Source organism: Myotis nattereri (assembly GCF_964212035.1).
Source record: "Myotis nattereri genome assembly, chromosome: 19".
Taxonomy (NCBI): domain Eukaryota; kingdom Metazoa; phylum Chordata; class Mammalia; order Chiroptera; family Vespertilionidae; genus Myotis; species Myotis nattereri.
The window spans coordinates 10784204-10797956 of record NC_138095.1 but is presented as its reverse complement, the minus strand read 5'-3'; the positions used below and the strand labels follow the sequence as shown (position 1 = coordinate 10797956).

Below are 13753 nucleotides of genomic sequence, written 5' to 3'. Positions count from 1 at the left end.
AGGAATCAAATCAGTGACCTCTTGGTGCATGGGTCAATGCTCAACCACTGAGCCACACCAGCCAGGCTGACTCGGTTCTTTTTGACAATCTTGCCTCGTGATTTTTCTCCTACGACTGGCCATCCTCAGTGTCCTGTACCATGCCCCTGTCCTGCCACCTGGAGTCCTTGAGAGTCTGACCCTGTCCTAGGGCAGGGTGACCTTCCCCTTTGGTGGTCTCAGCACACCTGTGTTCTTAACGCTGCTCATGTTCAAAGTCTCAGCCAGATGACTGGTATGCTGTTTGCTGCGACCCAAACTTCCCTCCCATATCCACTTCTTCCATGTTCCCCCAGGGCTTGGCATCACATCCACTTCGCTGGCCAAGCCCAGAACCAACAGTCATCCCTGGCTCCTCTCTCTCCCTCAAGCTCATCAATATCAATGTAACCTCTTCAACATGGATGGCTCACCCTCCACCTTCTCTTTTCCATCTAACCCTCTCCCATCGACAGGACACCTGCACCAGCCTCCTCATGCGGCCTCCTGGCCCCACATTCTTTCTCCACACAGCAGTAGCCAGGATCACCTTTCCCCACTGCCCACCTGGCCATGTCCCTGCTCTCATCTACGCCACCCCCCCCCCCCCGCCCCATGCCTGCCCACCACTGGGCTCAGGAAAAGGCAGAGCTGCCTGGGTCTCTGGGTCTCCCCAGGCCCTGGTGTTCTTCCAGCCTCTGCCGCACTCCGGCTACACCGAACACCCCGCAGTTTTGAATAAACCGCGCTGCCTCTTGCTTCTGGGACTTTGCACAGCCTGTCCCCACTGTCTGTCTCACCCCAGTTCTCTTTCAGGCCTTACAAACGTCTAGATTTTACCCCCCTGGGAGGCCTTCTTTAACCACTGCCTGCGGGCTTAGCGGCCTTCCTCTATTTCCCCACCATGCCACTTACCTGTGAGCACTGTGCCTCTTGGTTCTGCCTGTCTCCTGCCAACTCTGGGCAGCCCAGGCTCTTCCTCCCTCAGTCACAGGGAGGGACTTCATAAACACCTAATAGGCGAGTTAACCAAGAGCTACCCCTCAAAGATAATCGAATCGCCGGCCTTCTTTACACGTGACAGGTATTATACCAGAGCAATTACTACCTGGGAGAGATGAGATGGAGAAACACGTTCTCATGAACGTCTATTTTTACAGGCTCTGAAGCTGCCATCTGTAGGAGGGGAAGTCCCTATGTCACGGTCATCCAACAATCACAGAAAATGGCACTTTTTAAGAAATTCAGCCGATTCCCGATTCCCAGGGCCCAATGTCCTCTAAGTCCCCATTTTCCCGTTCCCCTCCCAGAGCTCACTTTTGGGGACTCGATGTGCTTATTCATCCAAACCTCCCCCACCCTAAAACTCCGAGACACAACAGCAGCGACATCTATTATTACTAATTATTAGTGATGTTATCTGTTATATTAGCGCATCACTAAGTTCCTTAAAGGCTCTATTTCATTTAAAGTCCTAACAACCCTCTGAGGTCAAGGCCATAATTTTGGGTCTAGGTGAGGGAGGAGGCACGTCCGAAGTCACACACTTGGAAAATGGCAGAGCCAGGACCTGTCGCCTGTGCAGGGTGACTCAGAGCCCGTGTGCTAGAACACACGACCAAGAAAAAGCCAGGCAGCCAATGACTATATATACCCCTATATGTCCAACATATGCATAATTGGAATCTCTGAATAAGGAAACCAAAACGATGGAACAGAACAAAGAGTTCAAAATATAATTCAAGAAAACATCCCTGGCCCTAACTGGTTTGGCTCAGTGGATAGAGCGTCGGCCTGCAGACCGAAGGGTCCCAGGTTTGATTCCAGGCAATGGCATGTACCTGGGTTGCAGGCACATCCCCAATAGGGGGTGTGCAGGAGGCAGCTGATCATTGTTTCTCTCTCATCGATGTTTCTAACTCTCTATCCCTCTCCCTTCCTCGCTGTAAAAAAATCAATATTTTTTTTTAAAAAAAGAAAGAAAACATCCCTGAAATAAAAGACTTTTTTAAAAAAAATACTTTTTTTCTGATACAATCCTCCTAAAAAAAAAGGGTTGGAAAGAGCAGCCCTTATTGGAGAATATCACAGGGCTGACTGCACTACCCAACATTCTACTCCAGAAAAAAAATAAATAAATAAATACTTTTTTTGTAGGCCAAAACTGGTAAAGATAGACAATTTCATGTGATTCAACCTGTAATCTATACTAGTTTGTTTTTTCAATTTCTTACATTGAGTACTTGTTCATGCAGAATTTAAAAAAATGAACAAAAAAGCATCAGTGATAAAACCAGCATATGAACTCAAGTCTACCAGCTCTGTTCTTCCCAAGATGCTCTGCCAATGCGGGGAAGATATGCCAGAAAAGCTGGATTTTTAAGCAGAAAGAATGATGAGAGTGTAAGAGGCAGAATCAAGGTTCTGAGATGCAATCTTCCCTCCCTTAGCAGATGGGGAAACTGAGGCTCTATAACATGGCAACTGTCAGTTAACCTACAGGCACCTGGGTCTCCTGTCTTCTGGTCCAGGGGTCTTAAAACACACCCAGGCAAGGTCAAAGAAGTTGTCGCCAATCCCAGCCTTCTCCCCTTCCCCCACAGCCCATCCATCACTAAACCCCGTGCATTTTAGCATCCAAATGACCCTGGAATCTTTTATATACATATATTTTTTTTATTGATTTCAGAGAAGAGAGACAGAAACATCAATGATGAGAGAGGATCACTGATTGGCTGCCTCCTGCATGCCACCTACTGGGGATCGAGCCCGCAACCCGGGCAGGCGCCCTTGACCCGAATCGAACCTGGGACCCTTCAGTCCTCAGGCTGACGCTCTATCCACTGAGCCAAACTGGCTAGGGCCCTGGAATCTGATAACTATGTCTCCCATCCCCTGCCAGGGCCCTGGCCCTGAATCCTCCTCTCAGGGGGAGGATGTACCAGCTCCCACGGCTGCCCCCTTCACTCCCCCGTTCTCATCAGCAAACATAACCATGTCATGCCCTGTGCAGAAAGGCCTGAGGCTATTGTCCTAGAAAGGCCTGCTTGGCCCCTGGCTGGCATCTGGGAAGTTGAGATTTGGGGAGGGTTCATAGCATTCCCTGATAGGAACTGCTCAGTGTGCCCACAGTTTGTGTAAACAATGCAGTTTATGTTGCACACCTGCTTGCCTTCTCAGAGTCCGCCATTTTTGTAAGGGCTGGACAGAATGCCTATGTGAGCAGCCCCCAAGGAAAACCTTGAGTCTCTATCGAGCTTTCCTGGTGGGCAACATCGCGCATGCGGAGTCACAACTCGTGGCTGGAGGTGTCCGGCACGTCCTGTGTGACTCCAGCCGGAGTCTGGTTTCCTCTGGGCTTCACCCCGGGTGCCTTTGCCCTTTGCTGATTTTTTTTTTATTTTTTTATTTTATTGATTTTTCACAGAGAGGAAGGGAGAGAGATAGAGAGTCAGAAACATCGATGAGAGAGAAACATCAACTAGCTGCCTCCCGCACATCTCCCACTGGGGACGTGCCCGCAACCCAGGTACATGCCCTTGATCGGAATCGAACCTGGGACCCCTCAGTCCGCAGGCCGACGCTCCATCCACTGAGCCAAACCGGTTTCGGCCCTTTGCTGATTTTAATGTGTGTCCTTCTGCTGTAACAAGTCATAGCCATCAGTCAAGCTGTAGGCTGCGTTCTCTGAGCTCTCCTAGCAAAACGCTGAGCCTGGGTGATGTTGGGGACCTCTGACACACTCCCTTATTTAAAACACTTCTCAGGCTTCCCACTGCTCTTAAAAATAAAGACCCAGTGCCTTCCAGAGGCCCACGCCTATTCTGCATGCTGTGGCCTCCGCCTGCCTCTCTGACCTCACTTTCACCACCCTCTCTGCTGGGCCACAGTGTACTCAGCAACACGTTCCTTCAACCACAGGGCCTTCGCAATCCCTTGCCTAAAACTCCAGCCCCTCTTCCACTGTGTCATGTGTCTTCTTCAACCCCCTTCAGGCCCTAGCCAGTTGGGCTCAGTGGATAGAACATCGTCCCATGGACTGCAGGGTCCAGGTTCGATTCCAGTCAAGGGCATCAACCTCAGTTGCAGGTTCCATCCCTGACCATGCGGGAAGCAGCCAATGGATGTCTCTCACATCGATGTTTCTCTCTCTCTCTCTGTCTCTCTCTCTCTCTGTCTCTCCTCCTCCTTTTCACTCTCTAAAAACCAATGGAAAAATATCCTCAGGTGAGGATTAACAACAACAACAAAAGAATAACCCCCTTCGGGAGGTCTCTCTCAAGCATCCCAGCTCCAGACCGGCTACCACCCCCACTGCGCTCACAAAGGGTCCCTCTCTCCTCCCCTGTGGAGGCAGGTCCAGCAGTTTCTGTGACTGTTGGAGTCTGCCATCCCCATCAGGGCAGAGACCAGGTGGGTTCCTGCTCAGGTATGATCCTCTGTGGCTAGAGGACTGTCGGTTCCCACCACAACTACCTGGAGGGTCCGAGCAGCATGCTCACCACCGCTGGGCCCTCACCCGCCCCTCCCGGACTCTGGGCATCTGTGTTCTGAGGGATGCCTATTTTTAAAATCAGGGAAGTCTTTAAATAAGCGTAACAGTTTTTCCTTCTCTAGGGTGGGGAGGAAGTTTGAGGTTCACGGAAACCACCACCTGTGACGGCTGACCAGCTTTGGGGGCGGGGCCACCGGCAGCCCAGGTGCCTCCCGGCCACACCCCCTCCGAGCCTAGCGCTGCAACATTTCTCTCCTTTTCCATTGGGGTCAGGATCCCTCCTTTCTTTCTTTCTTTTTTTTTTTTAAAATATATTTTATTGATTTTTTTACAGAGAGGAAGGGAGAGAGACAGAGAGCCAGAAACATCGATGAGAGAGAAACATCGATCAGCCGCCTCCTGCACATCTCCTACTGAGGATGTGCCCGCAACCCAGGTACATGCCCTTGACCGGAATCGAACCCGGGACCTTTCAGTCCGCAGGCCGATGCTCTATCCACTGAGCCAAACCGGTTAGGGCAGGATCCCTCCTTTCTTGATAAGCATCTGTCAACCCAGCAAGATGATCACATCACGAGGCTGGTGATAACACCTACAGCAGTGGAAATCGTAGTGATTACAACTAGAGTACCTGCCATTTCTGAGTTCCGTGCAAAGCCCTTGATAACACACGGCAAGCACTCCATGAAGTGGGGGCGTGAACCTCCATTTACAGACGTGGAAACGGGGAACAGAGAGGCCAAGCAACATGCCCTAGGGCAGGGGTCCTCAAACTACGGCCCGTGGGCCACATGCAAATACAAATATTGTATTTGTTCCCGTTTTGTTTTTTTACTTCAAAATAAGATATGTGCAGTGTGCATAGGAATTTGTTCATAGTTTTTTTTTAAACTATAGTCCGGCCCTCCAACGGTCTGAGGGACAGTGAACTGGCCCCCTGTTTAAAAAGTTTGAGGACCCCTGCCCTAGGGTCACACAGCTGGTGAGGAACAGACCCTGTTTTCTGACCCAGGCTGTCTGGCCCAGAGCTCCTCCTTTAGTTTACAAAAGTATAGAAAGAAAACAAAAGCACAGAAAGAAAAAAATATGCAGTGATCCAGATAGAAATGAAGACTTATCAGGAGTGCGAATGAGTCATCGGGGTGACTCTATCCCCCAACGTGTTAGCAGTGCTTTGGCCAGGACAGAGTTCAGGGCACCCATCTTCCCTGCCTCACAGTCTAACCTGTGGCTCTCAGTCCTGGCTGCACATTGGACACATAGAAGCTTTAAAGAACTCCGATGCCTGGGCCCCACGCCCCAAGATTGTGATTCAGTCGGTCTGGGGATGGCCTAGGGGTTGAGATCTCCTGTGCGCAGCCCAGGCAGACAACTAGCACCACAAATGAACCCAGAGCCTCCAGAAGCCTCGTGAGAAATGAGCCAAAGGGCTACAAGGCTTTCTAAGCACCCCTGGCTCCCAGGTTCCCAAGAGGTGGCGGGTGACACACAGTCATCTGAGATGAGGATAGGTCTGCTGATGGGCTGCAAACCCAGCTTATACTCGTGATCAAATCCCCAGCTCCCCCCGCCCCCCCCCCCCCGCTGCTCCCCGCCTCTTCCCCCGCCCCTCCTGAGTTTAAGTGTTCGTTATAGTTGGGCACCCTGCCAAGTGCTTTCCATGCACAATCTTATTTCATTCTCACCACAGGTCCAGCAGGGAGTTATTGTTCCCACTGTACAGAACAGGAAAACTGAGGCTTGGAGAGATGGGAAGGGGCAGAGGGGACTCTGAGCCGCTCTCAGCAGAGCTGGCTACAGCGAACCAGGTCTGAGTCACGGCTAAAAACCCCACCAGTCTCTCCTACAGCACAGCTTTCCTCTCAAAAACAAGGAGAACTGAGAAAATTACAGAGCTCCTAAAAGCAATCCTATTAAAAGGTTTTAAAAAACACAATTAACTCCATAAGATACTGAAAGGAACTGTTCTTTGAATCAGTTAAGAGGCTTATTTGCTATAAGTGGCCCTGGCCCAATCTTTCCAGCCCCTCACCATGCCCCAAGGCCAGGCTCTCAAATGGCCCGTGTGATGACACACAAGCTTCTGACCCTCCAGGCCCCCAGGTGTGTCCTTGGTTCTGCATTCCAACCCTCTGCCTCCCCTGCTGTGTCTGTGGCCGAACACCCACCTCACCCCTGTGACATGTCCTGGAAGCTTCCTAGCTTCATTCAGGCCCCAACTCACCTAGACTCCCACCCCCAGCTTCACCTGCTGTCATTCACCCCAATGAGCAGACCTTGCCCTTAGATCAGTGGTTCTCAACCTGTGGGTCATGACCCCTTCACAGGGGTCGCCTAAGACCATCAGAAAACACATATATAATTACACATTGCTTTTGTGATTAATCACTATGCTTTAAGTATGTTCCATTTGTAACAATGAAATTGGGGGTCACCACAACATGAGGAACTGTATTAAAGGGTCACGGCATTAGGAAGGTTGAGAACCACTGCCCTAGATCAATTTCTTTCAGTGTTAATACCATGGAAACATGAGCAAAAGGAAATAAATTCACAATAATCCCAACACACCAAATTTATCATCTACCAATCCTATCTACCTATCTCTGCCCCTAATCTATGTCTTTTACAATTATAATAAAAGACTACAGATAATGTTGTATCGTTCCCCCCCCACTAATTATATGCATCAGACTTATTTATACTTTGGTTAAATTTTATATATATATGTATATGTATATGTATATATATATGTATATATACATATATCTTTTAAATATATATATGTATATATATTTTATTGATTTCAGAGAAGAAGGGAGAGGGAGAGAGAGATAGAAACATCAATGATGGGAGAGAATCACTGATTGGCTACCTCCTGTACACTTCCTACTGAGAATCGAGCCCACAACCCAGACATGTGCCCTTGACCAGAATTGAACCTGGGACCCTTCAGTCCACAGGCCAACACTCTATCCACTGAGCCAAACTGGCTAGGGCTATTTATACCTTTTTAATGGCACAGAAACCTACCAAGGAAAAACAGCTCTCACGATTGCGTTTTCTGATTGTTCTTCATTTTTAGCATTTTTATCACCAATACTAAAACCACATTTTCTCACTTTTTAGCATTTCTGAAATCTGAATGTGTTTTACAATTGACCAATTTATGCCTTGTGTCGCATTACATCACAGTAACTGTCGGCACTGTTTCTTCTTCATAGTACCTAATATAATGGTGGGTCTACAATCAACAGTGTCTGATGTGCTAAGAAATATGGTGCCATAAATTGTACTTTTTCCTTTTTATGGGTCATTTCCTTTCCCATAAGTGAGATGAGTAGATTTGATCCTAGACATTTTCATGATTCCTGATACACACCATCATTTTCCCCCCAGAATAGCTGTGTGGCCCTAGCTGGTTTGGCTCAGTGGATAGAGCATCAGCCTATGGGCTGAAGGGTCCCAGGTTTGACTCCGGTCAAGGGCACATGTCAGGGTTGCAGGCTTGATCCCCAGTGTGGGATGTACAGAAGGCAGCAGATTAATGATTCTCTCTCATCATTGATGTTTCTATCTCTCTCTCCCTCTCTCCTCCTGTCTGAAATCAATAAAAATATATTTTTTAAAAAAGAAAAAAATAGCTATGAGAGTTGACCCAGCCCCTCTGTAGATGTAGGAATGAGGCGATTGCATAACCAGCATCGAGCATTTCCACTTGCTTTTTTGTTTGCCTAATTTAATAAGGAACTACAAATGAAGGAAATACAAGCTGTTTCCATTTGCCTTTCTCTGATTAATAACAATAACTGGAACTCAGTTATTGTTATAGGCGTTTTTCCTCATTCCTGTTAGAAATACCAAACAATGATCTCAAGGCTGGGAGATCCCAGACGCAACTTACCTTTTCGTCCCGGGCAGACATTTTCCTGTCCTCTCTGGATCTGGAAAATAAGAAAGCATTTGTCCAGATCTGTTCTCCTGCCATCATTTGCCTTAGGATGCAGCACTTTCTTATAAATTTTTTAAAAACTTGATTAAGTATCTGAAAGTTGTAAATAATAAAGTTCGAAGTGTGTATAGAAGGATGTATATCCTGGGTACGTACCTAAAAGAATTGATACAGGCACTCAGTCAAATACATATACACAAATATTCATAGCCAAAAGGTGGAAACAACCCAAGTGTCCATTAACATATAAATGGATAATAAAAGATGTTATATCCATACAATGGAATGTCATCCAGCCATAAAAAGAAACAAAATACTTTTGTAATATATATATACATCTGAAACTAATAGAATTTTGTATGTCAATTAGACCACAATAAAAAATTAGTTTAAAAAAGGAAGTACAGTCTGGCCAGTGTGGCTTAGTTGTTGAGCATGACCTATGAACCAGGTCATGGTTTGATTCCTGGTCAGGCCACATGCCTGGGTTACAGGCTCGATCCCCAGTAGGGGGCGTGCAGGAGGCAGCTGATCAATGATTCTCATCATTGATGTTTCTCTCTCTTCTTCTCCCTTCCTCTCTGAAATCAATAAAAAAAATATACTTTTAAAAAGTACTGACACATGCTATGATATCTACAAACCTCTAAAACATTATGCCAGACACAAAACATCACATGACATGATTCCCTTGATATGCAATATCCAGAATACGCAGATCTGTAGACATAGAAAGCAGATTAGTGGTTGCCAGGGATTGGGGGGTGGGGGGGTGGAGAGGGAAATGGGAAGTGAGAGCTTAATGGGGATGGGGTTTCCTTTGGGGATGATGAAAATGTTCTGGAACTAGATAGAAGTGGTGGTTATACAACACTGTCGATGCACTAAATGCCACTGAATTTTTCACTTTATAGTGCTTAATTTCATGTTATGTGAATTTCACTTCAATTAAAAAAAACCCCAGACACGTAGACTACAGTGTTGAGGTTACTGTGGACAGCAGCAAAGAATCTAAATGTCCACCAACAAGGGGTCTGGTTAAGTCAGGTAAGGTACATCTGAGCAGTGGGAGACCCCAGTGCTGTTAAACTTGCATACATGGATGAGGAAAGATGTGAAAAATATAGTGCCCCCATCACATTATCTCACAGTGTGTAGAGAGTCTGATCCCACCTATGTGAAAAAATTCATGTGCATCTTTTTACAAGTTTGCAAGGATATAGCCAAATTCCTCACCGTGGTTACTGCTGGAGAGAAAGGGAATGATGAGGGGGTATTTTCCTTCTCTCAGCTTTTGGACAGCCTCAACTTTTACAATGACTATGTGCTACTTCTTAAAAATTATTTGTAACACAGTGACATATGCATGTAGCAAAAAGTTTTAAATAACACAAGAAGATATACTATGACAAGTTTCCTTTCTACCCAATCTTCTCAGAAGCAGCCACTCTTACCACTTTCCTATGTTGCCTTTGCAAGCACATGTATACTTATTCCTTTTCTCTTTCTTTTTCTCCTTAAACAAACGTGAGCCCCACACGCGGCTCTCAACCTTGCTCATTTCCCTTTAGGGTGTGGCGGACTGAATATTGGCCCCCTGAGGATGCACACATCCTAACCCCATTCCTCAGGACCTGTAAACATGTCACGTTACCTGGCAAAAGGGACTTTGCAGATGGGATTACGTAAAGGATCCTGGGACCCCCAGTGGGCCCAATGTAATGAGAATCAGACATAGAAGGAGATGTGACCACGGAGGGTTAGGTTGGAGTCAGAGAGAGATTTGAGGATTTTATGCTGCTGCCTTTGAAGATGGAGGGAAGGGGTCATGATCCAAGGAATGCTGGCGGCCGGTAGAGGCAAGGATACAGATTCCCCCCTAGAGCCCCCAGAAGGAACACAGCCCTGCCAACACCTTGATCTTGGCCAACTGAGACTGATTTTCGACACTGACCCCCAGAACTCTAAGATAATATATTTATGTTTTTTTCAGCCACCAAATTGTGATCATTTGTTCAGCACGTAGGTTGTTTCCCAATCTTTTGCTGCCCCGTGTTCCAATGAATAACCCTGCACACCGTGTGCTACTTTTATCATTTAAAAAATACCAACTTGAAAAAAAATTCACAAAGACTTAAAAAAATAAGGGGTTTCTTTCTCTCCCCACAGTGCCATGCTAAGGGGCACTTAGAGGCGTTTTTGCTGCTTGATTGGCAGAGCAGTTCCTGCAACCAGCACAGTTTGACTCCATGGGTTCCTGTTCCAGCCCCTGGGGGCCCTCCCTCTACTCTCATGAGATGGGTTCAAGTGGAACCATTACCACAAGTGAAGGTGAAGGGAAGAATGAGGGTGCCCTGCAGATTTCCTCCTTTCACAAGGCAGGAAATAGAACTAGCACATCCGTTGAAAAGAATCCAGCTTTAATAATTCAAGCAACAGAAAATTTAATTAAGCCTATTTTTCATCATTCACATAGCTTTTATTTATTTTTTAAAAAATATATTTTACTGATTTTTTACAGAGAGGAAGGGAGAGGGACAGAGAGTTAGAAACAGCGATGAGAGAGAAACATCGATCAGCTGCCTCCTGCACACTCCCTATCGGGGATGTGCCTGAAACCAAGGTACATGCCCTTGACCGGAATCAAGCCTGGGACCCTTAAGTCCACAGGCTGACGCTCTATCCACTGAGCCAAACCGGTTAGGGCTATTTATTTATTTTTTAAAATATATTTTATTGATTTTTTTTTTTTTTTTTTTTTACAGAGAAGGGAGAGGGATAGAGAGTTAGAAACATAGATGAGAGAGAAACATCAATCTAGCTGCCTCCTGCACACTCCCTACTGGGGATGTGCCTGCAACCAAGGAACATGCCCTTGACCAGAATCAAACCTGGGATGCTTCAGTCCACAGGCCGACGCTCTATCCATTGAGCAAAACTGGCTAGGGCCAAGCAACAGAAAATTTAAACCAACTATGACCTCCCCACTAAAATAGACAAAACAAAAAAAAAGGGGGACACCCAATGCTCATAGGACTGTAGAAAAACTTGCACATATTGCTGGGGATAACTTTTTTAAACAGCCATCAGGTGGTAAGTGGCATGTGCCTTCAGAATGATCATATCCTTGACTTGACCAGTTTGGGAACTATCTCTCAAAGAAATCCCCTGGTTGCAAAAAAAACAAAACAAAAACAAAACACGTGCAATTCGGACAAAAAGTTGAAAGTGAAGTTGGTATTACGGCTAGAACCTGGAAACAGCGCATAGACCCCACGTTAGGGGAAAGCTCAGGAAGGCAGTGGGCAGTCAGGAGGAATGGCAATGATGAGGTCTGTGTAGAAATGTAGAAAGATTGCTGTTAAGCAATGAGGAGTAGAACTCTGCATGGTTGCACACACTGCTTGCAATTGCACATAATGATGAGAACTATGTGCCAGGTACAGTGCTGGGTTCTGAAGAATCCAAAGTGAAGAGGCAAGAAAAAGGTCAGGGCCCAGGAAGGCTGGCATTTGAGCTGGGGAGACAACTGAGGAACCAAGGAAACGCATAAGCAAGGTAACATCATCCAGGGCTGAGCAATGGAAGGAAAAACAGTAATGCATCCGAGAGCAGGCGGGCGTGGCCCCAGCAGTGGGGTGGGTGGTCAGGGCAGACTTCTGAGTCTTTTCTGGTGGTCCCTGAATTGCAAGACGACCAGTCACAAGAAGATGGCAGGGAAGAACATTTCCAGGAGGAGGAGGAGCACGTGCAAAGGCCCTGAGAGAGCAGAGAACTCAGCATCTCCGAGGACAGAAGTGTGGCTACAATGGGCAGCAGAGTCAGAGGAGAATCAAGACTCAAGCAGGCGGGATCAATGCTGAGGACCTGGGGGTGGGAATGGTCAAATACAGAACGTGCCGAGGGATAGGATCTGCTGTGGGCCTAGATGTCAGGACGAGGAGAAGAGCAGGTATGGGAGCAAGAGAGGAGAAGAGCAGGTATGGGAGCAAGAAAACTCTGGGCTTCCTCCTTCTTGCTCAACCAGTGGTGGGGGAGGGCTTGGGGAATGCAGAGCAGTTCTGGAATTGTGTAAGCGGCAGCCTAAAGATTTTCAAACGCCTGCTCCCTCCAAAGGGTCAGAGCAGGGAGAAGTTGCCACCCCAGCCTTGGTCTTACTCAAGAAGCTTCAGCTGCTGGCGGGGTTGTCCGGAAACCCTGCAGATCTCAGATAGCTCTGACTGACCTCAGGTTAAAGATGTGCTCTCAGAGGGACGGCGATGGGGATGGAGGGGGTTACAGCTTGGTCCAGGCACTAGGCTAAGCCTTCACACCAATCATCTCATTTAATCTTCTCAGCCATCCTGTGAGGCAGGCACCATGCTAACCCCATGGGACCCAGAAGGAAACTGAGGCATGGAGAGGTGAGGTCCCATGGCTAAGTCCACAAGAGCCCCCTGTGCCCCAAGGAGGTGCTGAGTAAAGGCCTGGGAGTTCCTGGAGGGCGCTGCCCTGCTTCCCACCACTCCTGGAGTTAACCTGGCGCCAACCACCATGCTCACTTCTCAAACCCCTCACCCAGGCAAAGCATGTGCTGCTCTGGGGGTTCTTCCTGCAGGGACAGGCTGGCTGGCTCATTTCCGCCGCCTCCTGGGATACTCCCCCCTCACGCCCCCACCCCCACCCCCGCACTGCCTCTCCCCTCCATTTCTCTCCCTGCAGCCCAGGTGGGGGTCAGGGCAGGGACCAGGAATACATGGACTTAGGGGTTCACACCAACCTGGGTGTAAGTCCTGGCTCTGCCTCCTTTGAGATCCCAGGCAAGTGGCTTGGCCTCTTTGAATCTCCGCTTCTTCACCTGTGAGAGGGAGATAAGGATGGTACCCCCTCACCTGTTGCTGCTGCCTGGCGTGTGACCAAGTGAAGGCACCTGTTCCAAACTCCAGACAAAAGGGTAGCTCTTCTGCCAACACCCTCACTTCCAAGCGGGGATAACTGGGGACAAGAGGGACTTCTCCCAGGTCCGGTGAGTGTCCTCTCCTGTCCTCCCCTCCTATGGACTCTAGGACCCCCGGGCAAGGCAGCGGTTCCAGGGCGGAAATCACTGCCCGCCCCGCGCGCTGGGAAACGCTAGAACTGCGGGCACCTGAGGGCGGCCTGGGATTCCCGCGGTCCCAGCAGGATGGCGGGGTCCTGCTCTCCTCGAGGACTCGAGCTGGGGCTCAGAGAGAAGGGGCTGCGCATCGAGAGGGGGCGCGTCCCGGCCCGGAGCACTGACCTTGCAGTCCGCTCGCCGCGGCCACCGCTGC

At 48.2% G+C, this 13753-nt stretch overlaps 1 protein-coding gene across 1 annotated transcript in view; it reads right to left on the bottom strand.

The window, feature by feature from the left end:
- HVCN1 (hydrogen voltage gated channel 1) overlaps positions 1-13753 on the bottom strand; it is a 27301-nt gene extending 13548 nt beyond the window's left edge. Inside the window, exons 1-3 of the mRNA XM_081114200.1 lie at positions 13723-13753; positions 13225-13302; positions 8418-8457 (exon numbers count right to left, since the gene is read on the bottom strand). Coding sequence (XP_080970326.1) covers positions 8418-8438 — 21 coding nt within the window. The 5' untranslated portion in view covers positions 8439-8457; positions 13225-13302; positions 13723-13753. The remainder of the gene's footprint in view (positions 1-8417; positions 8458-13224; positions 13303-13722) is intronic.